Genomic DNA, 27723 nt, shown 5'->3' with positions numbered 1-27723 from the left:
GCTTCATCATGTCAATGTATGTCTCTTGGCAGGGAAAAACTTCTGGGCAGCTGCATGCAACCTAGCCAGGGGAATATCAGGATCATCACTGTTGGCGGGGAAGAATTCGCCTGGCACTGTCAGGGTCTCTCTGTACACCTTCTCTGCTTGGGAAGGGTTGTTGTTGGCTCTTGGGGCGGTACAACGACTGAGGAAGACCCAGGGACGTCTGCGGTGGTTTCTGACATTGGGGTGGCCTCAGGCCACCTAGTAGACCGGTCGCTCACTGTCAGGAGGTATTTGGCACTGTCGGATGAAGGAAAAGGCCCGACGACATCGATGTAGATGTGTCCGAATCTTCGCCTGGGCTGGGGAAAAGAGCCTATCCCCAATTCAGTGTGCCTTCCCGTCTTGCTACTCTGGCACTCCCGATGCTGTGCCACACGAACTTCTCAGGAGCCTGGTTGTCGTGCAGGGCGACGGGTGCAAAAGGCCGTGAATGACGTCGAACACCTGTTTCCTGCAGGAGGCGAGTACCAGGGGACGAGGGCATTCTGTGCTGGTATCACAGAGGAACTTTCGTCCTGGAGGGGCCAAAGGGGATGTCCTCCCAGTGAAGGGAGGTGATGGCAGTCTGGTAGGCTGGTACTTTGGGGTCGGAGGCTCATTCACATGCTAGGTCTTCATAGTCGATGCCAAGGTGAAGGGAGTTTGATCTCAACCCTTGAAAGGGCGTTGGCTACAGGATTTCTTCTGCTGGGGATGTACTCAATGGAGCACCCGAACTCGGAGATGGCCACCAGATGACATTGCTGCCTTGCGGACCAGGCGTCGCCCGCCTTGACGAAGGCGTGGACCAGTGGCTGGTGGTCTGTCCTTAAGGTGAAGGGGACGCCCTCCAGAAGATATTTGAAGTGGCGGACGGCCTGGTAGACGGCAAGGAGCTCGCGGTCCAATGTGCTGTAGCAAGTCTCGGCGGGTTTGAGCTTCTTGCTGAAGGAGGACAGTGGTGTGGGGACTCTACTGACCAGCTGTTCCAAGATGGTGCTGCATATGATGTTGCTGGCATCGGTGGTGAGCGTTCGGGGCACATCGGGATCCTGGTGAGCCAGGGTGGTGGTCCTGCTGAGGGAAAACTTGGTTCAGGCAAATGCGAGCTGCTGGTCTTCTCTCCATGTTAGCTTCTTAGGTTTGCCCTTCAGGACCTCGGTCAAAGGGCACATGGTGCGGGCGATGTCCGGGACGAACCTTTGGTAATAAGTCACCATCCTGATGAATTCTTGAAGGGCCTTGACGGTCGTCGGTGTCGGGAACTTCTCCACTGCAGCCACCTTTGACACCATGGGACGAACTCCTGCTGCTGTAATTTTGTGGCCAAGGAAATCCACCTTCTTGGCACCGAAGGTTCATTTGTCAAAACAGACGACAAGTCCGCTCTCCTGTAGGTGCTTGAGGATGGCCAGGACATGGTTCAGGTGCACCTCCAGTGATCTGGAAAAGATAAGAATATCGTCCATGTAGCAGATGCAGAAAGGTAAGTCACCGAGGATGCTGTCCATGAGGTGTTGAAAGGTGGCCCCAGTGTTCCACAGGCTGAAGGTGGAAAAGGTGAACACGAAGGATCCCAAGGGATGGATGGGGACTTGAAAATATGACTTTAATAAGTTGATCTTGGAGAAGACCTTGGCGTCATGGAGGGGCCCGGTGAGGTCCTGCATATTTGGCAAGGGGTAGCTGTCTGGCGTGGTGATGAGGTTCAGGCGCTGGTAGTCACCGCAGGGCCTCCACGTACTATCTGCCTTCTTCACCATGTGGAGGGGGGATGCCCACAGACTCACTGCCTTTTTACAGATCCCCATATTCTCCATTTCTTTGAACGCGGTCATCGGGAGGCGGCGGAACTTGGCGTGTGTCCGGGGGCCCTTGGTCTCAATATGGTGGAAGACACTGTGCTTGGTCGCGGCCCCAGCCAACTGGCGAAGCTTGGGGCGGAAGACGTCCGGAAACTCCTGGGGAAGGGAGGCGTATCTGTGGCAGGGAAGGATGGAGCAGATGGTGGGTGCCCTTGGTCCTCTGGTGAGTGGGCAGGAAAGGCAGGTCTCGGTATCAAGAAGGCACTGGCATGCTATGTCCACCAAGAGGCTGTGGTGGGAGAGGGAATCTGCCCCCAGGAGAAGGGTCCATATGTCAGTGAGGATGAAGGGCCAGGTGTAGGTCCAGCCCAGGGACGGGATGGTCTGATCCCTGGTGCCGTAGGTGTGGATAAGCATCCCGTTTGCAGCTACAAGGGCGGTTGGGTCGTCGGGGATGCAGCTGCGATCCTCTGCAGAAGAAGGGAACACCGACTGCATGGCATCAGTGTCAACCAGAATCCTGAGGCCAGAGATGCTGTCCTGGACTTAGAAGCCCCTGGTTGGGACTTCGTTACTGCCGCTGCCATGGGGGTTTGTTTTGGGTGCTGCCTCCATCGTTTTTTGAAGGGTGGAAGGAGCAAAGGCGCTTGCACTTCCGTGCCTTGCTGCCGAACTGGCAGTGGAAGCGAAGCGGCACCACCTGATGTCTGGGAGGGGCTTCAGCGATCGCTAGTTTGCTGCACCAACCATGTTCTCCTGCTGTAGGCTGATGGAGGAGAGGAGAGTTTTGCAGCTTGGGAGGCAGTAAACAGCGCAAAAGCCTGCTGCACCAAACTTTCCATCTCCATGGTCTCAGCGTTAGGGATCTGGCTTCAGAAGAGTTGGTGGAGGATGCTCACCTCCTGCCTTCATCCTTGATTGTACACCTCTGGCAGGAGGACCAGGTCCTGGAGCTTGTCCCAGGCCAGTCTGAGATCCGAGGTGGTCATGGGGTTGACCACAAGGTCGAAAATTTGGGCATCTTGCTGGGAAAATGGGAGGAAGAAGACCTGGATGAGCTCCCTCTTCAGGCGTTCATAGCGCAGCTCCCTGCGCTGGCTGCGCATCCATGGGGCAAGGCATTTGAAGGCATCCGCTGTGAGGGTTCCGGTGATGAGGTACGCCTTGGTGCTGTCCTGGGTGATGCCGTGGATCCGGAACTGTATTTCTGCCCGTTGCAGCCATGTTGCGACATCCTCACTGCAGAAGGGCAGCAGCTTGATGTGGTGAGGGCACAGGCACGGGCGTCAAAGAGGACTCGAACTCAAAGAAGGATCGTCTCATGGATCGCATGGTTGAGGCGGACACAGAGGAGTCGAGTGAATACGCTGGAGTCTCCATCTTATTGTCAGTCTCACACTTATGGTCGACGAGAAGTCGTGAATGGTGTTGAGAAGTACCAGAGAACCTAGACTATACTTTGTTTTTTCCATCTGTCCATCCACCTGTGGTGTTTGTGCATGGTAACACTGTGTCCCGGGCTTTAAATAATATCCTATTTCGAATATTAACGGTGTAATTCGCATAGAGTAAATTAATAAAACACTTTTCAGTTGCAAATATACACCAAGATATCCTTTTATTTACCTAAAACTTACACATAGCTTAACTATTTAAAGCCCAGGATGCAGTGTTACCATGCACAACCACCACAGGCGGATGGACAGATGGAAAAAAACAGAGTATAGGTGTTGTATGGGTCCATTAAAGGTTCTCTGAAGGTGAGTGGCAGTAATTAGTCCCTTAATGGCAAACCCAAAACCGCTTGGGTCACCTACTCCTGGGTCACCAATTGGGAGGACTGAGTAAGATGAGGAGAGTGAGCAAACTAATTTTATTCGGCAAATGAAGCTGTACATAAGGCAGTGTGTGGACGGAAGTGTAGTGTCTGTCATGCACACATGAACAAATGTAAACAAAAAGGGACAGGGCCCCCACTGTGAATGTGTTTCTTCACAGAAGAAAATACAGTGGTACCTCGAGATACGAAAGGCTCAACTTACGAAAAACTCGAGATACGAAAGCAAATATGAAGATTTTTGTGGCTCTACACACGAAAATTGTTCAAGATAGGAAAGGTTGTTGCTGTAAAGTCCGAGATTCGCCCGGACCACCGATAACAATTTTAAAACTCACGCGCCGCAAACTGAGTAGACTCGCCACCATCCTCCCGTTCTCCCATTGGTTCCTGATGCTAGTCACTGCCATAAGATCCTTCTCTCCTATTGGTCAGCATCTCTCCCATCGTGCATCTACGTAGCGGCGTGCTTCTTCGGCCACTTCGCGGCATCATCAGTATCGTAAGAACGTGGAATTCGTTCGTTCTATACGATTTCATTTATTAACGTAAAATCGTTTGTGATTTCGTTGTAGTACTACTTTATCGTGTTGTGTGAGAACTTAACATATGTATACTACAAAACATAATTATGTACAGTATATACATAGTCATGGGTCCCAAGAAAGTTGAAGTTCACGGAAAGAAGAGGATGCTTTCTTTGGAGACGAAGATGGAGATCATTAAAAAATATGGAGCTGGTATGCGATTGAGTGTGATCGCCAAGGAATACGGCCAAAATCCGTCGACAAAATCCTTAAGCAGAAAGATGTCATCAAAGCAGCTACACCTACCAAGGGCGTGACTATTTGTCCAGCGAGAGGAGCCACGTGCGCGATGAGATGGAAAGGCTGCTTCTTGTCTAGATAAAAGACAAAGAAATCGCTGGCGATACGATAACAGAGACGGCAATCTGCCACAAGGCCAGCGCTATTTTTGTCGTTTTGATTGCCCAGGCTGAAGACGACAGAGAAGAGGGGACATCGACGTCAACCCCAGAATTCAAGGCTTCTCATGGGTGTTCGAAAAATTCTGTAAACGGACTGGCATCCATTCGGTGGTGCGGCATGGGGAGTAGGCCAGCTCGGACACGAAAGCGGCCGAAGCCTTTATTAAGACGTTTGACGAGATGAATCTCAATGAAGGCTTCAGTTCTCAGTAAGTCTTCAACTGTGATGAGACTGGTCTTTTTTGGAAAAAAATGCCTCGTCGGACGTACATCACGCAGGGAGAGAAGAAGCTACCCGGGCATAAGCCTATGAAAGACAGGCTTACGCTCGCACTTTGTTCGAACGGAAGTGGGGATTGGAAGGTGAAGCCCCTACTTCTCTATCATTCGGAGACTCCTCGAGCCTTCAAGGCCCACAAAGTGCTTAAGGAGAAGCTTCCAGTGATGTGGAGGGCTAATGCGAAAGCCTGGGCAACATGTCTTTTGTTCACCGAGTGGGTAAATCTGTGTTTTGGCCTGACAGTGAAGAAATTTTTGGAAGAGAAGCGCCTCCCTCTGAAATGTCTGCTGGTGTTGGACAATGCCCCTGCTCACCCTCCTGGCCTCGAGGAAGATATCCTAGCAGAGTGTTCGTTTATCAAGGCTCTTTATCTTCCGCCTTACACCAACCCTCTCCTCCAGCCCATGGACCAGCAAGTGATATCGAACTTCAAGAAGCTGTATACAAAACATCTTTTCAAGAGATGTTTCAACATCACCCATACCACAAACCTCACCTTGCATGAAATTTTGGAGGGAGCATTTCGATGTTGTGATATGCATCCGACTCATCGACCAAGCTTGGCAGGAGGTTTCGAGGTGAACCTTGAATTCCTCGTGGAGGAAACTCTGGCCTGATGCCATATCCGCCCGAGACTTCGAGGGATTCGAAGTGGGCGAAGCTGGTGCTGCAGATTCAGGAACAGTTGACGATCCTGAAACTGTTTCGCAACCAGATCTTGACGAGATTGTTGCACTCGGCAAGTCCATGGGGCTGGTCGTCGACGAGGACGACATCAATGACCTTCTCGAGGAGCACCAAGAGGAGCTTACGATGGATGACCTGAAAGAGTTGGAGGCCATGCAACATAACGTCGTTCAAGAAGAGTTCTCTAGCAGCGGCGAGGAGGAGGACGACGACTCTATGACAACGGCAGAAATTAAGGATGCTCTAGCTGCTTTTCATAAGGTGCAATCATTGGTAGAAAAGAGACGCCCCGAAAAGGCTTACACAGGTCATATGCTTGCACAGTTCGATGACGTTTGCCCGAGTCGTTTCAGGAACATTGTCAAAAGCAGGCAGAAGCAATCTTCCTTGGATAGTTATTTTTTAAAGAGGCCTTTAGTAGGAGTAAGCAAAAAGGAAGAACCAAGTGATACTACAAAAAGACAGAAAGTTGAGAGTGATGAAGAAGTTGAAATTTTGAAAAAAAAAAAAAAGAAAAAGTGTAAAGTATAAAGTAAAAAAAAAAAAATGTAAAAATCCAAAAAATGACAAAAAAAGAATTTTTTAATTTTAAGTTTTTTGTAAAGTAAGGTGTTACAGTTTTGTTAATGTGTTTCGTAAAGTTTAGTTTATGTTAATTGTACGTACTATAAGAAGTTTTCTGCTGTTTGTCCTCCTCCTCTGTTGCCACTTTCGGAGATAGCCTCACTCGAAAGGTAAGCTTCCACATTTTACTACATACGTATGTATGTACGTACAGTATTTCTTGTATACCATGTACACTAATACACTTTATTTACAGGTACATACATATTAGTACTACTAGTACGTATTAAGTTAGGTAATGAATGGTCCAAATTGTTGTAGTATTTCATTGTTTATAGGTCAATTTAGCTTTATTATGAAATTTACTGAGGTGTTTTTGGAGGGCTTGGAACGGATTAGCCATTTTACATGTAAAATGCGGTTCAAGATACGAAAAACTCATGCTACGAAGGCCACCTCGGAACGGATTAATTTCGTATCTCAAGGTACCACTGTACATGAATAATTTTACATAGAGGGAATGGATTGCCGACATATATACATCAAAAGAAAGGATGTAAAATGCTCTACATTTTAGTTCCTAGAAGAAAAGACAGGACATATGGATATACAGATTTATACAATGGAAGGGCGAACATTCATTTGATTGTAGATTTAATGGAGAAAATAGCCATATTTAGACTTATTTGAGTGAAATATAGATCAGCCTTTCAAAATTTTTGCCATGAAGTGGCCTGAAGAAAATCAAGCATGGAGTGGGAAAAAACCATACCGGGAAAGACCATACTGCCAGATTTTTGAAGTGCCAGTGAAACTTAAATAGCACTTAGAATAACAAGTTGAAAAGTGATTGCACTTGTGAAATAAGATAAAGATAACAGCCACACGTGAAACAGTGAATGATAAACAAGTAAAAGTGTGTTTTGGAAGGGTAAAGTTCTGCGTTATTTTTATCCAGTGTTTTTATGTGCTACGTGTTAGTATGACATCTAAATGTGCAATAACCAATATAAGACATTTATATGGTGTTTGAAATTGATTATATGACATAGTCTAATTTTATGAAATAAAAAAAATTTAGCAATTTGGGGGAACACCAGACGGATGAGAGTTAGGGCGTACGGTGTTACCCCAACGTTTATTTTTTTTTTCCTAACTTTTCAATTATTTGGCAAAACCTAATGGCATTTACTCTCTTTCAGAATCCACCAACACTTATCCATCATGCCAAGGAAATATGTGTGCACCAGTAAGAAACAGCTGAAGAGGTGTTTGCAAGGGCACAGGTATCGGAGCAGGCACCACCACAGAACTTTGCGGTAGAAGTTTCCCATACTCCTTCCACTGTTGGAGAGGAGCTACCAACTTTGGCCCAGGACTTGGAGGTATCTCCAACTCCACCACCTACAGAGGCAGTGTACACCTAGTGATCCTTCCTGCAAAACCCCAGACCTTCAACCCCTTCATCTCTGGGGTCACACCAGAAAGTATCCAGCCTTACCCTAAAGCTCCTCCCCATGCTTATGGCAATGGACGAAAAAGGGTCCGTGCCTGCAATCTCACTGAGAATGAAGAAGTCAGCTCTGATCTGCAGACCAAAGATGAAAAGAAGGCAGAGGAAAAGAAGATGATGGGAGCAGGGAAGAAAGGCAAACTGAGAAGGCAGGCTGTCCCTAAAATCCCGAGACAGCGATGAAGAGTACTAATCTTAGCTATTTAAAAGCATTTCACACCATTTAGCATACAATTACAGGTAGGTCAAAAATTTTAGTATGGTGTTTCCCTATACCCTGTACGTTGTTACCCAACCATGGAAAAACTCCGTACAAAGTAAAAAGACTTTTTTGAAAGTCTTAAATTGTATTTGCCAGTATTTTTAACAATTAATGTGGATACCATAAATGGCCCATTTCTTGAAGTTTATTTTGGACATACACTATACTTAATCTGGCTGAAGCCTGACTTTTGCCAAATATTTTTCCACTAATGGTACAGTATTACCCCACCTCACCCTACTCATATTTGCCAAGAATGTCTTATTGCAATTCATGATGCAATAAGAGCTTACCTTCATAAGACCTGGCAGAAGTGATTCAAGATCATGAAACTCATTGTTCGGGAAGTAGAAGTCTCTGAATTCTTTTTCGTGCAAACTTGCATTACGAATATCTGGAAGAAAAGAAAAATGGCTATATAAATCCAAAAATGGTTGACTTCATTCTACTTCAGAATATCAAAGTATTAAGTTACCACAGAACAACTGCATTTATGTGCTTTAATATGACATTTTTAAAATGAAATAAGTTTTAATCATACTTACCAAGTAATTACAAGCTATAGTTTCTATCCATCGGCAGCTAGAACTTTGAAATTCGTGGTAGTGCTCTATTGTTCTGGCTAGGCGATAACCCCAGCCCACTACCGGGGAAGAGTGGAACCAACTCTGTACTTAAAACCAGTTGTTTATGCCCTCCTATCCATGAGAGGGGAGGAGGGAGAGCTCTGATCATGTAACTACTTGGTAAGCATACATAAAAACTTTTCATTTTTAAAATGTCATTTTTATGTATGCAACTTACCAATTAGTTACATAGCTGAATCGTACATTGTAGGAGGTGGGACCCACAGATGGTAGATTACAATTAGTACAAAATAATTAAAATCTGATAGCATTTAGAGAATGCTTGTTGGTTCATTACCTGTTAAGAAAGCTGTTACAGTTGATTACTGCTTCTGGATGATGGTCATCTTAACTTGTAGAGATGTGGCAGTATAGCCAGGAATCGTCCTCTACTTAGTGGGATCCGAGCAGCTAAGGAATAGTCTGTGGCTAGTAAGGTCTACCCAAATATGCCCCTGCCCAGAGCTCAGTACCAAAACAAACACATTAAAACCAGAGTAAAAAGGGATTTTGACGAAGGAAAAATCTATTTCTGGGCAAGGGCCCGTGTCGCCCAGTGAAATATCCCTTCAGTTCATATTTCTAAGGGAAATAATGCTAACATTACCAGAGAAATAAAAAGAGGGTGTCGGTATGGTACTGGGGTGAGTGAAACCACTATCACGGACCTCTTGTCATTTAGACCTCTCCTCCACCAAAATCCTCCTGCTAGAGAGAGCTGGTACACAGCCCGCGCCAGCAACTACTACTACTTGCTCCCCCACACCAACACCAGCGCCTCTAGTGGCCATCCTTGACGTTAGAAGACCAAGCTTGGGCACAAGGGCGGGAGAGAAAACGGGGGGGATTTCACTGGGCGACACGGGCCCTTGCCCAGAAATAGATTTTTCCTTCGTCAAAATCCCTTTTCTGGGCTCAGCCGTGTCGCTTTGTGAAATAGTACCAGAGAATTAGCCACAAGCTTGGGGAAAAGTGACAGTGAGAGGTAATAAGAAAACACAAAAAGACAAAATATGAGTATAATCTAGCTTAAATGTTACAAAGTTATCATATAAATACTTAAACTAATTCATAGTTGCTTATGTTAGCCTTAAAATAAGTAATAGGACTTAACAGTATATTTATGCTAACTTATGACAACTTAAAACTAGAATAATACAATATATACAGCTGTGAGTAACCCTACCATAAAAATAAGGGAAAACATCATGATATAGCCTTTTGGCAATATATACAGTTGTGAGTAACCCTAGCATAAAAATAAGGGAAAACATCACGATATAGCCTTTTGGCAGCTAAGGCTCAAAATAGGGTAGAGCCTGGTGGCAGGATCACAGGAAAAATGTTAGTGAGGCAGGTAGAAAGGAGATCTGGATCTATGACTAAAACTACTTAGGCAGTGTCAGGAGAAACTGTGTTTCCCGCTGCTACTGCCGGAAATTTAAGAGATTCTAAGGATTTCAGGTAGTGACGTCTGAAAACTGTCGGCGACTTCCAGCCTGTATACTTCTTTAGATCATCGAAATTCATATGTTGGAAATAATTAATTGAGGTGGCTACTGCCCTGATGTCGTGGGCTTTAGGGAATGAATCAGGGTTGGCTTGTTTGATAAAATATAGGATCTGTTGCCTAATTCCTTTTAAGGAAATGGTGCCACCTTTTTCCCTTATGAATAGGGGACCTGAGGACCTAGAAGATGTCCTGGACAGATAGGCTTGTAAGGTCGTCACTGGACATAGAGAAGTGTCTTGAGGAAGAGGGAGGATCTTCCAAGGAGCCCATCTCATTAAGGGATCCTCATTTTTGGCCAAAAAGCTACGATCTGGGGATAGAAGAACTTCTCCTGAAGGGAGAAATTCAATATGGCCAGAGTCTCTGGAGAGAGCCGACAGTTCAGATATCCTGGCTCCTGAGGCCAGGCTTAACAGAAATAATGTTTTCCTTAGGAGTGGTATATAGTTACATGAATCGTTGTCAGTATCTGAAGCCAGTTTGAGAACATCATTTAAGAACCATGAGATTGAGCTAGGTCTCTCTGATGGTCTGAGCCTAGCACAAGCTTTAGGAATAGACGAAAAATAAGAGTCCGTTAAGTCTATCTTAAAGCCAAACTGGAAGATTTTCTTTAAAGCTGACTTATTGGTCGTAATAGTACTAGCTACTAGACCTTTTTCAAATAAGGATCTGAAGAAGGATATAGCCAGATTAGTAGTCATGGTTCGAGATCCGTTTCCTTCAGGAAATTTGCTAGTTTTTTAACTGCTGCGTCATACTGATTCTAAGAAAAGGATATTCTAAGAAAAGGATATTCTGAGGATCAATATTTGCATCTCTTTTAGCCGCGAACTTCATGAAGTCCATAAAGTTAGGGTTTTGAGAATTCCTGAGGAAGCAAACACAGTCCTCATTTGTACTGATTGAGATAGCTTGGGATTGGGAATCCGTTGAGGCTGGAGGTCCAATTCCAGAAGAAGGGGGAACCAGTTGCTCTTGGGCCAGTCCGGGGCTACTAGAGCAACTTGTCCCTTGAAAGACCTGAGCTTGTTCAGGACTTTCAATAGAAGATTCACTGGAGGAAAGATGTATATCTTCTTCCACTGATTCCAATCTATGGACATGGCGTCTGTGGCATAAGCCAGAGGGTCCAGGTTGGGAGCCACATAGCACGGGAGCTTGTGGTTCGATTGTGATGCGAAAAGATCCACCTGGAGGCCTGGGACCTTTTGGCATATCCACTGGAATGAGCGCCTGTCCAGAGACCACTCCGATTCTAGAGGAACTGAGCGAGACAGGGCGTCTGCTATCACGTTCCTTACTCCCGCCAGATGAGTGGAGGATAGATGCCATTTGTACTTGGCTGCTAGTGAGAAAATGGCTATCATGACGTGGTTCACATGACTTGATTTGGATCCTCCCCTGTTGATGCAGTGTACTACTACTGCACGGTCCAATACCAGCTTGATGTGGGATTTCTTGGCTGGTAGGAGCCTCTTCAATGTGAGGAATACTGCCATAGCTTCTAAAACATTTATGTGAAGCTGGCGGAACTGAGGTGACCAAGTCCCTTGTACTTTCCTGAATTGGGAGTATCCTCCCCACCCGCTTAGAGAAGCGTCCGTGTGGATAACCAACGCCGGAGGGGGAAATTGAAGAGGGACCGATTTGGACAGGTTCTTGACCTCCGCCCAGGGGCGGAGTCGTTTGCGGAGAATCAGCGGGATGGCTGACAACTTGTCCCAAGATTTGTTGTTTGATCTTGAGCGCCAGACCCGATTTATATCTTTCAACTTTGCTTTTAACAGAATGTCTGTAACTGACGCAAACTGGAGAGAGCCTAGGATTCTTTCCTGGTTTCTCCTTGATGTTAGTTTGCATTTGAGGAATTGCCTTGTTGCTTTGGCTATTTCCTTCCTTTTGCCCAACGGAATTGACAGAGTGTGGGAGTTCAGGTCCCATTGAATGCCGAGCCATTGAAAGCGAGGTTCCGGCGTTAGCCTGGACTTGGCCTTGTTTATTTGGAACCCCAGATGTTCCAGAAACTGTATTACTTTGCTTGTGGCTTTGAGGCATTCTTCGACGGTTGTTGCCCAAACGAGCCAATCGTCCAGATACGCTACTACCATTATCCCCTGGGATCTTAGTTGTTGAACTACTGATTCCGCTATCTTCGTGAACACCCTGGGGGCCACGTTCAACCCGAAGGGCATTACTTTGAAGGAGAATGCCTGGTTTCCCAGTATGAAGCCTAGGTACGGGCGGAAGTGTCTTGCAAGTGGGATATGATAGTATGCGTCTGTAAGATTGATAGAGGTGGTGACGGCCCCACGGGGAAGTAAGGTCCGCACCTGCGAGATAGTCAGCATTTTGAACTTGTCGCAACGAATGAATAAGTTTAGACGGGACAAGTCTAAGATTATTCTTCGTTTGGCTGAGCCTTTCTTTGGCACGCTGAACAAGTGTCCTTGAAACTTTAAATGCTTGACTCTTGATACTACCCCTTTCTGAAGGAGTTCTTGTGCATACTCCGTCAATTCCTTTGTTGGTTCTTGAAGGAAGGTCTTGGATGGAGGGGGACCTTTGTTCCAACTCCATCCCAGTCCTTTGGACACAATGCTTTGTGCCCAACTGCTGAATCCCCATCTGTGACGATAGAGAAACAGTCTCCCTCCTACCTGAGGGTTCTCACTGACTTGGGGCAGGGCGTGATCCACGTCCTCCCCGGAAGTGTTTGCCTCTGCTAGGTGCTCTTCCGCCACCTCTTTGGTGAAATGCACCTCTAGCCCTGCTTCCTCTTCCAAACCTATTAAAGGCTTGGAACGCCTGACCTTCAAAGACTGGGTTGAAGGCCGGAGATACTGCGTACGAGGTCGAAGGCTGATTCTGAGAAGTCAGTCGTAGTATTGGCTGGGACTGGTTCTTAGAAGCTGAAGGTTGAACCACCTGGGACATTGGCACGGCTTGTACCACCTGTTGTTGCTGAGCAGCCTGGAAAGGTGGGAACTTCCTAGGCTTTTTCAGCTTCTTTGAAGCTGAGGAAGTAGGTTCGGGCTTCCTCTTGGATGTCAGGCCCCAGCGGACCTTAAGGCTCTGGTTAAGCCTTGTTGCTTCGTGCTGGACCTCATTCACTACAGCCTCTGAAAAGAGGTCAGCACCCCAGATTGAAGACACAAGTAGTTTATTCGGCTCATGACGGATCGTGGCCTCCTGCAGTACATGTTTCCTGCAGTTGCGTCTTGCCATGACAAAGTCGTACAGATCACACTGAACGGTGTGTGTCTGTGCTTTGGCCAGAAGTTTAAAAAGAGGTTCCGTCCCGTAGGTCACCGCGGCAACCTCCGTCATCACAAGGGCATTCAAGGTCCTCCCTAACCTAGTCCTAGCATCAAATTCTGCTTGGATAAGGTTATCCGAAAGCCTAGGAAGTCTCTCGCCAAATTGTGCGATTGCGCAATCTGGTTTGAGCTTCCCTACGGTGAAAGTAGCCGGGAGATCTGCCCAAAGGTCTTCGGTCCCTGGAGGGAGAAGTGATGTTGGCTCCATCTCCCTAAGTTGGGGCATGGCTGGTCTTTCATGGCGGCCTATAGAGTCAACTCTGCTAGCTTTGTGGTGAAGGGGATGGGCGTTTCTTCCTCTGCCACAAAGATGGTAAAGGGGCTTTTGAAAGCCTGAAGTTTGGTATTTACACAGTCCCAATCTTCTAAGCTCCTGATCCACTCCCTTTGAGCTTGATCCCGGCTATAAATTACCGTTTCTTTTGCGACCCTATCCTCCCTTCTCATTGCTGTCTCTGTCAGACGAGCATAGCCCATAAATGGTGGTTGAAGGTTGGCGGGGTGAAACTCGAAGTCTTCTATTCTTCGAGTACCACAATCCGGCAAGGTCAACATGCCATCCTTAAAGGGGGCATAAGCTGCAACCCTCCATGGATTACTCTCCGTGAAGGGAGGAAGAGAATCATAGTCCGGCAGGGGTTGTGCCGCCACACCTGACTGTGGGAGAACTGCTGCGGGATTCTCCCTGAGGTCCGCCATCAGATTCTCCTGATTTGTCAGTCTCTCCAAAATACTCTGGATTGACTGACCAGACTCCTCGAACGAGGTGGAGATGTGTGAAAACATCTGTTCGAACTTGTCGTTAACTAGGTTACCGACCAAGTTCCCCATTTGCTGCATTATATTTGCAGTAAATGCCTCTGTGTTGAAGGGACTAGGGTCCCTGATAGTCATGGGAGTCTTAGGACGTGTTCCGGTGGACATTGAAGGCTCAGGCTCTGTAGAAGCACGGGCCTTATCCTTAGAGGACTTGCCTCTGGACCCTTTAGAATGTGAAGTCGAAGAGGACTTCGATTTCTCTGCTCCGGGGTGGTGAGCCAGAGACTTATGAGATGTGGAAGACGTGGTCTTCTTAGATGACATCTTCTCTAGGGTCTTCAACTCCCTCTTCCCTTTCACTTTAGGGATAGCTGAAGTGGATTTCGACCTGACCGGAACATCACTCTCCGAAAAGCCTTGGAAGGAAGTAGAAGAGTAATTAGGAGAAGACGATCCAGATGGACCCAAGGGAAGCCCTTGAGCCCCCAACAAACCTACCTCAACTAACAAGTTACCTTGTTCACCTACCGCCATTGGCTCTAAATTTAGGTTCAGGGTAGCCACTTCTTCTACGATCTCCAGGTTGCCCTGGGCCGCCAGCGCCTGCGCCACCTGCTGCTGAATGGCGGCGATGCATGGAGCCGCTGCTGCCGGGTCAACATATCCGGTTGATTTCCCGCCCGGGAAGAGGCGGACAGCCATACTCTTGTCCAGGATGTATGGCTGCCCCTTGGACGCGTTCTTCCTGAACCCGCCGACCCAGGCCTTCAGGGTAGCTGATGCGGCGTCTTTCACGGCGGCAGCCTGGAAGAGAGGGTCATTGTAATCCTTACAACGAATCCCCAAAGTTATATGATTAAATATTTAAAACTAAATAATGTTTATATCTCTTACAGAATTGCTTGAATAACCAGTTATAAGCAAAGTACTCTGATATATACTTACGCTGGAGGAAAACTGATCCACCAAATCATAGCAGATGGACCAGGCTTCGTGATGCCATACCACCATGTCACCTTGGCGGATGACACAGGGGTCCTGCAATATGGCATTGCAGCCGGGTTCCTGGCAGTTGGTAGCCTGTAACTGGACAGATACATGAGTATCGGCAGTTACTAACAGGACTAGCCCGTTAAGAGATATAATACTCCGCTGCATGCCGGAGTGAAAATTTTTGGAATTAGCCCTCTCCTGTTCTCCAGTAGAGATAAGTCCTTAAGACCTGGTATACTAGTCAGATAGTTTCTGGGGCACCGGAGAAAGGAGTTTCACCAAACTAGCTACCAGTCTATACACCGGGGTGAGGAGTACGAGGACGGCGGAGGAACATGAGAGGGTTAATCCGGACAAGAAATAATAAGGGTAGGTGGAGCTCAGCTCCGCCATATAAAAATTCTGCAGGCAGGAGGAGAACCCGGATGGTGAGCGGGCACTCCGCCGGTCTAGTGGAATAGACAAACATAAAGATAACACAAATTATAAACAAACAATTATATATATATAGATGCATGTAGAAGAGCTACTCTCCGTCACCCCCAAGGAACTGGCGCGGTGGGTAGGACGGGGTGACCGGGGTAGGAGAGAGCTGAGGAGGGACCCGAGGCAGACCAAGTACGAGCAGGCGAGGTGGCCAACCCAACCCGAGCGCACAAGAGACCCCCCCATGGAACCCTGGGAGAGAATGGTATGAAGAGCCAGACTCAGGAACCCCCCCGTGACTCCCGTATCCTCTCTGGGGAGAGAGGAAGAGGGGAGGAGAGCCCAGATGGTTGCCGTGGCAACCGTGAGCGATCGAGACCTGCCTCCCCCCCTGCTTAGGGGGAAGTAAGCAGGTAGGGGGACTGAGGTGGTGGCTCGTGGCGATCGTCTGGCCCACCGCGAACGTGGTAGGACCACGCTGACGGATAGACCAGGCGAACTGAGATAGCCTAGGCTAGCCCAAACCGTCTCTAACATGCAACATAAATAAAACACCTTATCAGAATAGAAAAGGAAGGGAATCAAAAGACAAAGGAAAAGAAACGTCCTAGAGAAGCTAGGCTAATCTACCTGGAAGGTAGGAAGCCCAACTACTCGGGAGCTGGCCTCTGCCGATACGTAGAAACGGAGGGCGACGGCCAGGGTGGTAGGACTAAAAAAGAGAGAGGGGCACACGACCCCACATGCCTAACAGACCTAGACAAAGGTACATGCATGCATGAACACTGAGCTAAGACATAAAGGCATAAGATTCCCAAAATAAAATACAATAAAATATAAATACAAATAGCACATCTTGCACCACATGTATAATTAATCATAAATACTGCACAGACGTAGCTCCCGCGGTATAGAAGACCGAAGGAGCTAGTAATGAATCATACGAGGCGAGCTGGCATGGCGAGCCTGAAGCCATGTCGCAGGAGGCACCATTATAATACCTAAAAAACGGCTGTAAAACGGGTCCTGTCTGGCTAAAATTACGTGTAACACTTAGGCAGTACTTAACTTAGCTGCGGCGATGGCTTGAAGTTCCATAATGGCAAGGAAAATCCAAAACGAAAGCACAAATCACGAAAGAGAAAAAACATGTGCGTGCAGGATGTTGCTAACGGAAAGGATGACCACTAGAGGCGCTGGTGTTGGCGTGGGGGAGCAAGTAGTAGTAGTTGCTGGCGCGGGCTGTGTACCAGCTCTCTCTAGCAGGGGGATTTTGGTGGAGGAGAGGTCTAAATGACAAGAGGTCCGTGGTAGTGGTTTCACTCGCCCTAGTACCATACCGACACCCTCCTTTTATTTAGGGTGAGCGAGTCAGGATACCCTGACATCCCCCTTTTATTTTTCTCTGGTAATGTTAGCATAATTTACCTTAGAAATATGAACTGAAGGGATATTTCACAAAGCGACACGGGCTGAGCCCAGAAATTATATATATTGCCACCAAAATATATTGAAAACCATACCAAACTATTAAAAAGGACTGAAGGGTACTCTTGGTACATAGTACAACCAGGCTTCCCTTATGACTCAATGACCTTATTCAAGGCAAAGAGAATAGACTAAGAAGAGACGACTTCCTATACACCGTCACCCACCACTGTGCTAGCAACCGTTGCCACTGCTCTTACTTTGTGAGGTTTCAATTTAAGTGAATAAAAATCTGACTATTTAAACTGAGATTGAACCTCCACAATCAGATTTCTCAAAAAAGAACGCCAGGCATTCTTAAACTCTGGGCGCGATGGGTTCCTCATGGAGAACTACAGGTGATCAGAGGGGCCCTGAATCTTCTCTGTCCAATGCAGATAAAATTTCAGTGCTCTGACTGAACAAAGGGACCTTTCTTCGTCTTCTGGACCTACCAAGTCCATTAGACTTTAATGATGAAAGAACGAGGCTGAGGCTTGGACGGGGTCTCGTTCTTCGTCAAAAATCCCAAGGTTAATGTGCATAAAGCATTACCTTGAGCAAAACTGAGTACACTCACCTTCTTTGCGGTGAATAAGGCTACCAAGAACAAGGTTTTCTTTGTTAAGTCTCTCAAGGAAGCTACATTCAACGGCTCATATTGTGGTTCGGACAGCCATTTAAGAACTATATCCAGGTTCCAGGCCAAAATCTTAGTATCTTTAGGTTTCTTCATATCAAAGGATCTGATAAGATCTGCCAAGTCTTTATTGTTCAACAAATCTACACCTCAATGTTTAAAGACTGCACCCAACATTGCTTTACATCCCCTGATAGTCGAAGTGGACAGGTTCCTGGACGTCCTCAAGTATAAAAGGAAATCAGCAATTTCCACTATAGATGTCATAGAAGACAAGATGTTATGCTTCATGCACCAGGATTGAAAGGTTGCCCACTTTGCCTGGTATACTTTACTTGAGGACTTCCTTCTGCAATGAGCAATAGCTCTTGCAGCTTGGCTTGAAAAGCCTTTCACTCATAAGAGTCATCGGACAGCCTGTATGTGGTCAGGGCCAGAGTGGGCACCTTGATGGAACCGTCTTAAGTGGGGCCGCCTGAGTAGACTGGTCTTCTATGGTAACAATCTCGGAAGTTCCACCAGGGGCTCTAGTAGATCTAGAAACCATTCCTGTGCTGGCAATAGGGCAATGAGTATCAAGGAAATGTTCCAGTGAGACCTGAACTTGTTTATGACCTGTCTCACCATCTTGCTTGGTGGAAGGGCATACAGGTCTTTGTCTGACCAATCTGTGAGCATTGTGTCTGTTGCTCACGCTTGCAGGTCCGGGACTGGCGAGCAGTAAAGCAGGAGACAGTGGTTCTTTGACGTTGCAAATAGGTTTAGAATCAGTCTGCTCCAATGGGTTCAACATCCACTCTGTGGGAAGAACCTGCTTCTTGTGGCTTCATTCGTCTGCTAGGATGTTGACTTTCCCCTGTATGAACCCTGTTAGGATTCTGGTGTGGTTCCAATCTGCTCATGACAGAAGGGCTCTTGCCGCTTGGCAGAGAGAAAAAGAGTGCATTTCACCCTGTTTCTTGATGTAAGAGAGAGCTGTTGTATTATCCGAGTGGACAGTTACTACTTTGTTGTGGACCAGGTCCACAAACTCCAACAGGCCTCAGTGGATAGGAGTCAATTCTTTCAAATTGATGTGCCGCTCCCTCTGTTGAGCATTCCATGTCCCGGAGACTTCCTTGTCCCCAAGGAGAGCTCCCCAACCTAGATCACCTATCTGAATAGAATACTAGGTCGGGGCTCAGAGGGAGAAGGGACTTCCCTTCTAACAGCCTGTCTTCTGATCCCCACCAAGACAGGTCCTCCTTTATTTCAGATGTCACCTGGAACACAAACGAGTCTGGAAATTTTTTCATGTTCCAGTTTACCTTTAGGGAGAACTGAAGATTCCTCGTATGTAGTTGCCCCACGGACACGAACTGTTCTATCAAGGATAGAGTGCCCAGTAGGCTCATCCACTCCTTCACTGAGCACCCTTGAAGGCATGACCCCACTCTTTGTGGGGATGGAAAAGCCTGAAAAGCCACAGAGTCTATCCTTATCCCCAAATAGACTAATTCCTGACATGGGACTAACTGTGACTTCCTCAAGTTTATCAGAAGGCTAAGCTCCTGTGCGAATGATAGTTTTTCTGCTGGTCCTCCATGATTGTTCAGGTAAAGAGGGACTTTTATCCCAACTAGGTGTAGCCATTTCGCAATGGGGGCTAAGACATGGGTAAACACTTGTGGGGCTGTCGAAAGCCCGAAGTACAGAGCTCTGAATTGGTATACTCTGTTTCTGGTCAAGTTTTCCAAGCTTTATCCCACTGATCACATTTCCAACAAGTCAAATTAGGTGAGCAAGTTTGACCCTTACAGTTGGTGCAAACTCAATGTAGATCAGAACATGTTTTAATAAGTCTTGTATTGCAGCAAAGGCTGCAATACCCAGTACCTTGAGAACCAGTATCGGACATGCCGAATTACTAAAGAACTCAAAACTAAGACAAGGTCTAATTCAAAGGGAAAATTGACTATTTCGATAATTAATTCATGTTTATAACTAAATATTGCCGAAATGACTACCAAAATATCGAAGTACTACTTCACCAAACCTCCAAGTCATCAACCAGAAGTAAACAAATTCCAAAAAATTCCGCTGCTGCTGAACACTGGTGACAGTACTACCAGCTGGCAGAAACAACCGATCTTCAGTGCTGAGTTGGTTCCATTCTCCCTGGTAGTGGGTGTGGGGTATCGCCTAGGCAAAACAATAGAGCGCTACCGCGAATTTTAAAATTCTAGCTGCTGATGGATAGAAACTATAGCTATGTAACTACTTGGTAAGTTGCATACATAAAATTGCGTGAACTAAGACTCACTTGCTTACTTAACTGGTTTTGCTGCAAAACACTTAAACTTGGAAATACTTGACCTAGTTATCTATAAATGGTGTAAATGAAAGAGGAAATGCCTAATTGAGTATTTAGCAAAAACTAGGATAATCCTTTCTTGATTTCTGTATCCTTCTTTTAAAGGAACTTATTACTTGGACTCCTTGGTTATCATTTTCCTAATGATTTTCTGTTAATTTTATTAAATTTCAAGTTAACCATGCATCTCCCTACTGCAAATTCACTTATGGTCAAGATACTCTTTTAATGTATTTGAAAATTTTCTAATGTGGTTAAGAAGGTAATTAGTTGTTTACACATTTCTTGATCAAATTCAGAATTTGTTGTTAAGAGCTAATAAAGCAGAGGGCACAGTATTCCATTATAAAAGTGGAAGTAGTACCTTCTTGAGTAGTAGTTTTATGCATGGTAGTATTCATAGTAACCTGGATTACCTTGCAGCTTGAACCCGCATCCTTTTTAGAAACAGTCCTAAAAAGTGTAGCATATTAGCAATTGTATTCTTTGGCTAAATGGAAATATTAAGGCAAAATTTTTTCAGTGATAGTGTTGACGGCTGAGCCAAGGAACTTGAACAGAAGCTTCTCTTTCTGTGAGAAAAGAAGATAGAGCCAGCAAAAGGCAGTTGTTCTTGTGGATTTCAATCACTTACAAGAGGCTTCCATTCCTTTATTACTTCACAAACCTAGCTGCATTTACATGTAGATGTAAGTGTGGTCATGAAATTATTTCCGTTTCTAAAGTATACCAAAACATGAGTCATGCTTGAAAAAAATGGTGGTAAATTCCTTCCTCATAAGACTGGTTTAAAATGCACAAAAGTTTAATGGGGTTCTTTATGATGTACTGAATGTTCTATTCAAGATGTTATTCAAACCAGTTAAAATCTAATGAGATATTATGCAAGGTAATGGAGTAGAGAGAGAGAGAGAGAGAGAGAGAGAGAGAGAGAGGAGAGCAGATAGAGAGAGGAAGAGAAATAGGTATTAGGCTAGTCTTAAAAGAAAGGCTTATTAGCCCAACCGAGGAGACATCATGTGCTCACTCATCTCTAGGAGCAGGTTTTATTGTTCCTTCGCAGTGTCCCGATGATTTTGTCTAGCTTTCTTTTAAACTCTTCCACACTGTTGCTGTTTACAACTTCTGGTAGCAGCTTACTCCTTGAATGTTTCTATTGGTTGTCCTTGTAATCGTCGTGTTTCTAAGCAATACATGTTCAGCCTCTCTAGTCGTCTTTGGTAACTTATTTGCTTGATGGATGGAATTAACTTTGCGGCTCTTGTTTGTACCCCTTCTAATCTATTTATGTCTTTTCTTAGTGTTGACAACCAAAACTGTACTGCATATTCAAAATGAGGTCTAACTACTGATGAGTAGAGCTGCAGCAACGTTTCCTTGTTTCTGTATTTGAACTGCCTCTATGTATTTCATTAGTTTCTGTGCCTTCTTTTCAGCTTTTATGCACTGATTTGTGGATTTTAAGTTCTTGGTAATAATGACTCAAAGGTCCTCTTCTTGTTCTACACTATTTATGTCATTCATAAGCAGCGTGTAGTTGGCATGAGGGTTGTTTGTTCCTATTTGTAACACTTTACACTTATCCAAGCTAAAAGGCATTTTCCATCTTTTTGACCACTATCCTATTTTCTTTACACCATTTCTTAAAGTTTCTACTGTCTCTGGGTCTTCTGAATTTACACCTAGTTTGGTGTCATCTACAAATTTGGCTATCCTGCTAGTTAATCCTACATCAATGTCAATAAAAAACAAGAGTGGGCCAAGAACAGAACCCTGAGGAACTCCGCTTGTCACATCTGCCCATTCTGATTTTTTACCGTTTATTATGACTTTTTTTTTTTATTAGTTAGCCAGTCTTCGATACAGTCTGCTGTTTCTCCTGTAATTCCTAAAGCTCTAACTTTTGTCATTCGTTTCTTATGTGGAACTTTGTCAAAGGCCTTTTTGATAGGCAGGATCTTTTTTGTCTGAAGCCGTGTTGACTGTTTAGCAACAGGTTGTTTCTATCAATGTGATCCACAATTTGATCTGCAATTATGTACTAAAAAATCTTACTAGGGACCGACGTTAGACAGATTGGTCTATAATTTGCTGGCTCTTCTCTTGGACCTTTTTTTTTTTTTATAAACTGGGGACATATTACTTAGTTTCCATCCTTTAGCTGCCTTTCGTTGTTCTGCCGTTTTCCTTTATATATGAGAGGAACTATCTCTTCTTTTAACTCTTTAATTTCTAATGGATGAATCCCATCCAGACCAGGAGATTTGAACTTGTTTACTTTTTCTATTTTGTTTTTAAAATCTTCTGTAACTAATGTTTTGTCAAGTGGTTCTACTGCTTCATATTCAATAGCCGGTTCAGGGATTGAGGTAGTGTCTTCAGTTGTGAAAACACTAGTAGAGAAACTTATTCAATATATAATTCCAATTTTTCCAAGTCTGCGTTCACTAGGTTTCCTCCATTGTCTCTTGGGGGACATATGCTATTTTTTTTTACTGACTTCCTACTATCAACAAGAGCTAAGAATTCTTTTGGGGTTTCCTTACAAACTGATACAAATCTCTTATCCTCATTTATCTTACTAATTTATTCCACCATTCTACAGTTCTTTATGCCCACTTGCTTCTAATGTTGGGTGTGGATTCACTGATTTGTGCAATCTGTCTCTTTCTCTTATTTTATTTCTAATTTTTCTGTTGAACCACTTAGGCTGAGGGTTTCCATTTGTTAGTATTTGCTTTAATGTTGAGTATTAATGTGAAATGTAATAATTTTATGGTCGCTTTTACCGAGATTTGCACCCACTGAAAGGTCAGCAGACACTAGGTTATCTTCTGTTGATTGGACAATGTCTAGTATGTTGTTCCCTCTAGTAGGTTTGTCAACCTATTGATGAAGGAATTCATTTTTGACAAATTCTAGAAGCCTCTTTTCTTCTGAGTTTGATGTGGAAGTCACAGTGTCTCAGTGTACTGCTGCATTGAAATCTCCCATTATTACGCAGTTTGTTGTTTATTTCTTGTCTTAGTAGTGCATACTGCTCCTTGTCGGACATTTGTGGTTGGCGGGGAGGCCTGTACACTAGTATTAGAGTTAGCTTCTTCCCTAAACTGCTTATATAGACGCCAATTATTTCTTGCTTAGTTGTAATTTTACACTCTATTGGACCGAGGTGGTCCTTGAAATATAACATAACGCCTCCACCTTTTTTGTTTTGTCTATTTTTTTTTAACAATTTATATCCTACTATTTGGTACTCTCCTACGAAGTCTCTTGTTGCCTCTTGTACCCATGTTTCTGTGATACCTATTATGTCTATTCTCCACTTGCTATCAATGCTTTGAAGAGATCTACTTTGTTCTTAATAAAGTATGGATTAAACTGTGCCACTCTGAGGGACTTTTCTACTTTCTCTTTTGTCCTCGGTGTCTTTATTCGTTTCCCTTATGTTCAATGTTTCTTGCAGTGCTATTACTAACCAAATTCCGAGATCTTTCTGACTTATTCCCTTGAATGTTCAGCTCACTGAGGTGTGTCAAGAGGTTTTCATTAAGAGTTCCCAGTAATTTTGCTCCTTCTAAATTCAAGTGAGTTCCATCTCTTACATATTTTTTCATTCCCTATAAATCTGTCCCAAAGGTTTACAAACCTTACACCCTTTTCTTGGCATATTTGCTCCAGTCTGTCATTGATTCCAATTGCCTTGCTGAGGGAGCAGTGGCTTACATTGATTCTAGGCAGCAGTCCTATAAGAATGCTGTTATCGGTTTTCTCACGGATGTCTTCTACAACATTCCTCAGATTGGCTACAAGACCTTCTGTCTGGCCGGTTCTTCCATCTTTTAGAAACAAGTCGTTTCCTCCTCCCTGCACTATGACTGCACTTTTTCTACTTTTCACTTTGATTTTCTTCACTGCCTTGGCTATCTTCTTTGCTCCTGTAATTGAATAAGAATTAACTTTTCTCATATTTCTATTTTTGGCCACAAAGTTAACCTCTGATCGTTTACTAATGAGTCTCCAATTAAGGTTGTTTCCTCTGTTGTTTCTAAGAGCACCTCAAATCTGTTCGATGTGTTTATGTCTTTTTGCGGGACAATTGTGTTTTCTGGCTGCTATCATCTTCTACCATCGGATCTCTTGAGTTCATAATTTTTACCCTTGTAACGTTCTTTTTTTGTTTCATTTCTGGTTCTAGTCTTAAGTAATCTTTTCTAATCTCCACTTTACTCTCTCCATTTTCTACTTTGTCGTTGTTCAGTTCCTGTTTTTCTCTCTTAAGGTTTGTCACTTCTCTTCTTAGGTCTCCAATTTACTTTTCCATCCTGTCTTCTCTTCTCTTGCCTTCGAGTTTGTCCTTTGGCAGATCCTTGAGTTTCTTTGATATTTCTTCGACTTCCCTCCTCAGTTTAGCTATCTCCTGTTCTTGCTGACAGGAGAGACAGACACTGATACTACCTAGCTTTGATGTGCATGCCTCTTTTTAGTCTACACACCACTTGTGCTTTAATTTTAACTTTTCTTGGGTCATCTCTCTTGGATCTTGGTTTCAATATTTCTATCCGAGCTTCAATTCAATATTCTTTCTAAGGTGACCAGTTGAAAAGAAAAAAAAGTGTGTGGTTGAATACTCCCACAGTCACTGCATCCGCTTATCCATGGAAAGTTTTCCATTTGGTCACCAGAGTACCTTTTATCGCTGCCACACTAACATACGGTTTTCCTGTTGTTAGATAATCCCAAAAGTGTCGCACCTCCCAAATAAGCAACACAATTTGCCTAAGCAAATAATTTTTTTTGCCAGGAGTGAGTACCCCTTAAATTACCTGAATGCTTCTCCTCCAACCGTGAGAATTTCTACGGAATGGCCACAATAGCAGACCCCACGGGTAGGAAGTTCCACAATCAATGGCAGAGAAGCTTGTCTGGAGTTTTTAGTTGCCTAAGACACCAACAAGGCACAAAAGCTCCGCAACCTCAGAGCAGCTTAGCCTCAACTCACAGGGTAGTGGTTGCAGGGGTGGTCCATTCATTAGACGAAGGAGTGAGCTTAATGGGGCACAATAGCAACACTCCATTTCTGCATCCCGAGTTGTCCCAAGATCCCTCCAATCCTGGTCAGTTAAAACCTACAGGCATCTATCCTGCATTACTTAAAGGTAGCTGCCAGCTCCTTACACTAATCTTATGTCTATGTGCTATATATATATATAGTATATTTATTTTTTACTTTTTTATTTTATTTTTTTAGATGTAATAGGAATCAATCCTTGCAATTACAAGATGAAATAAATCAGTGAGAGAGTGGGATGGCAAGGTGGTAGAAAGGTGGTTAGAATGGATGTAAAGTAAGTAGAAGGTTTAAAAGAGGTTGCAGCGCAGGACTGAAGGGACTGTGCACCGCAAAAGGTACACTGCAAGCATTACTCCCCTACAAAGAGAGAGAGAGAGAGAGAGAGAGAGAGAGAGAGAGAGAGAGAGAGAGAGAGAGAGAGATCGTAAAGCAAAAAATATTATGCAAGTGTGTCGTTCAAGAAATCAAGTCATTCTAATTTTATAAAATTAAGTATAACTTAATATTACCACTTAATTGTTGAAATGAGCAAGCTTTGGAAAGGAGACGACTAAATGGTGTGCAAGGATGGCATACAACTTTTATTATTCAAAACCTCTTTGGTTCTTAACAGGAAATGTATTATGCTGACGTCTTAAGTATGAAATCTGATCTTAGTTCAATAAGCTTATTAATAAATTAATACAATTTTCTAATTACTTAAAATAGTACTGGAAAGTACCTAATTTATTCCTTGATATTAATCTTACGTTGTAATGAGCTGTAAGTAGTCTTGTAATGTAAGGTTATGGATTTGAATAAAACTTGTTAATGATGGTATTTATCTAGCATTAATAGTTTATGACCTTAAAAGTTCTACTTACCACATTCCTTAATAAGCATAATAAGAAGTCCTTCCAAGTACCTCGGATTTTCCTCCAGATGGAATCGGATAAAATCATACAATACTGAAACAGACAGTATATTCCCTGAGGTTAATAACTGCTCATCATAGAACTAATTGCAACTAAAGAAAAACTGGAACTTTCGGCCCTGAGATAATAAGACCTTTGTCATTTCTATGTACCATTCTGGGATGAGCCAAAGACAGCATATCTTCCTTAACAATTTATGAATATAAGATGCAGTCAACTACCGTTAGCCGTGACGAGAATGAATAATACTACAACGACCATCAAAAGATCCTTAACCTAGTGTATTAATCTTAATATTACAGTTAAGTAAACACAAGCAATTCTTTTTCAGATGATTGTTCCGTCTGTTTTTAACTAAGCTACAATGAACTCCTCCATTCACTTTCTTTACCATGTTACTATATCCTTAAGTAACTACAGGCAGGTAGGTGATGCACATTTGAAAGATAAATCTTTATAAAGTCTACCTGGGATTTGCCAGCATAGATTATTTGAGAACCAGAATGTTTTTCTTTACAAGGAATTAAGTATACAACTTCACTGTCAGCTTAGTTCACATTCTGATTCATCTCACAATGTTTTTCAATTTCCTTTGAATACATCTATAACAATCACTTGACAATATTTTGCATTATCATTTCTTACTGGGAACATGAGTACACCAGACTCTAAGTGCACACAACTTATTTGAAGACCATGTACTAAGATTACAATATTTCCTATTGGAATGTTTGATAAAAACCAGATTTCATCATGCGCACCATTATAAAATCAATAACCACACAACAGCAATTTACAGATAATACTTGATGTGAAGCAGGGCAAGCATTCAGAGGACAAGCACTTAAAAAGAAAAAAACTTCCATAGTGAAGGCATTCACTTCACTGCTGTCACCTAAGAGTCTTCCCGTCGAAGCCAACGGAAATCTTACACGTGAAGGGGAGCTCAATCATCCATCACTCAACTGCAAACAACAAACATGAACACTAAAACACATCACATATTTACAGAAAAACACACATTACAAAAAAATGGAAAAAACACAAAGTCATCAAACGAGACAAATACGAAAAACTAAACACCAAATTCATCACACAAGCCCACTTTTCAAAAGCCAGTACTCTCCCCCTTACTAAAATAAAGGAAATCTTGTTTCCCCTTTTTTATAATCCCTTTCTCACCACCCATTCAGCTGAGATTTCCGGCCAAGTATTATTCAGCTGATGGGACACTCAGCAGCTGGAGTGGGAGAGTAAGTAGGAATTTTAATTTAAATTTTTGTCAAGTCTCGACGGTTGCTCCTGTCTTTCGTCAACACTTTTTTTTTTTCGACCGCGTGCGCTTATCTTTCTGGACCGTCTATTTTTCTCTCTCTACCATCTTACCATCCCACTCTCTCTCTGATTTATTTCATCTTGTGACTGCGAGGATTTCTTCCTTGTATACATCTTTTAATTTGAAAAAACATATAAAACTTAGACATAAGTTTAGTGTAAGGAGCTGACAGCTGCCTCATGCATCAGAACAGAGGCTTTGGAAACTTTAAATAACGCAGGGCAGATGCTTGCAGGTTTCCAAAGACCAGGATTGGAGCGATCCTGGGGCATCTGGGGATGCAGAAATGGAGTGTTGCTAATGTGCCCCGTTAAGCTCACTCCTTCGTGTAATGAATGA

The 27723-nt window shown here is 44.0% G+C and overlaps 1 protein-coding gene across 6 annotated transcripts in view; it reads right to left on the bottom strand.

Annotated features, from left to right (window-relative positions):
• Positions 1-27723, bottom strand: part of LOC135218644 (cocaine esterase-like) — a 150643-nt gene that overhangs the window by 7535 nt on the left and 115385 nt on the right. For 5 of the 6 annotated variants that reach the window (XM_064255087.1, XM_064255085.1, XM_064255089.1 and 2 more), the window contains 2 exons: positions 25998-26081; positions 8257-8357 (listed from right to left, as the gene is read on the bottom strand). In XM_064255087.1, the coding sequence (XP_064111157.1) occupies positions 8257-8357; positions 25998-26081 (185 nt within the window). The remainder of the gene's footprint in view (positions 1-8256; positions 8358-25997; positions 26082-27723) is intronic. The other variant, XM_064255090.1, reaches the window with a different exon arrangement.

Source organism: Macrobrachium nipponense, chromosome 9, assembly GCF_015104395.2.
Source record: "Macrobrachium nipponense isolate FS-2020 chromosome 9, ASM1510439v2, whole genome shotgun sequence".
Classification (NCBI taxonomy): Eukaryota; Metazoa; Arthropoda; class Malacostraca; order Decapoda; family Palaemonidae; genus Macrobrachium; species Macrobrachium nipponense.
This window is presented reverse-complemented; position numbering and strand designations above follow the sequence as displayed.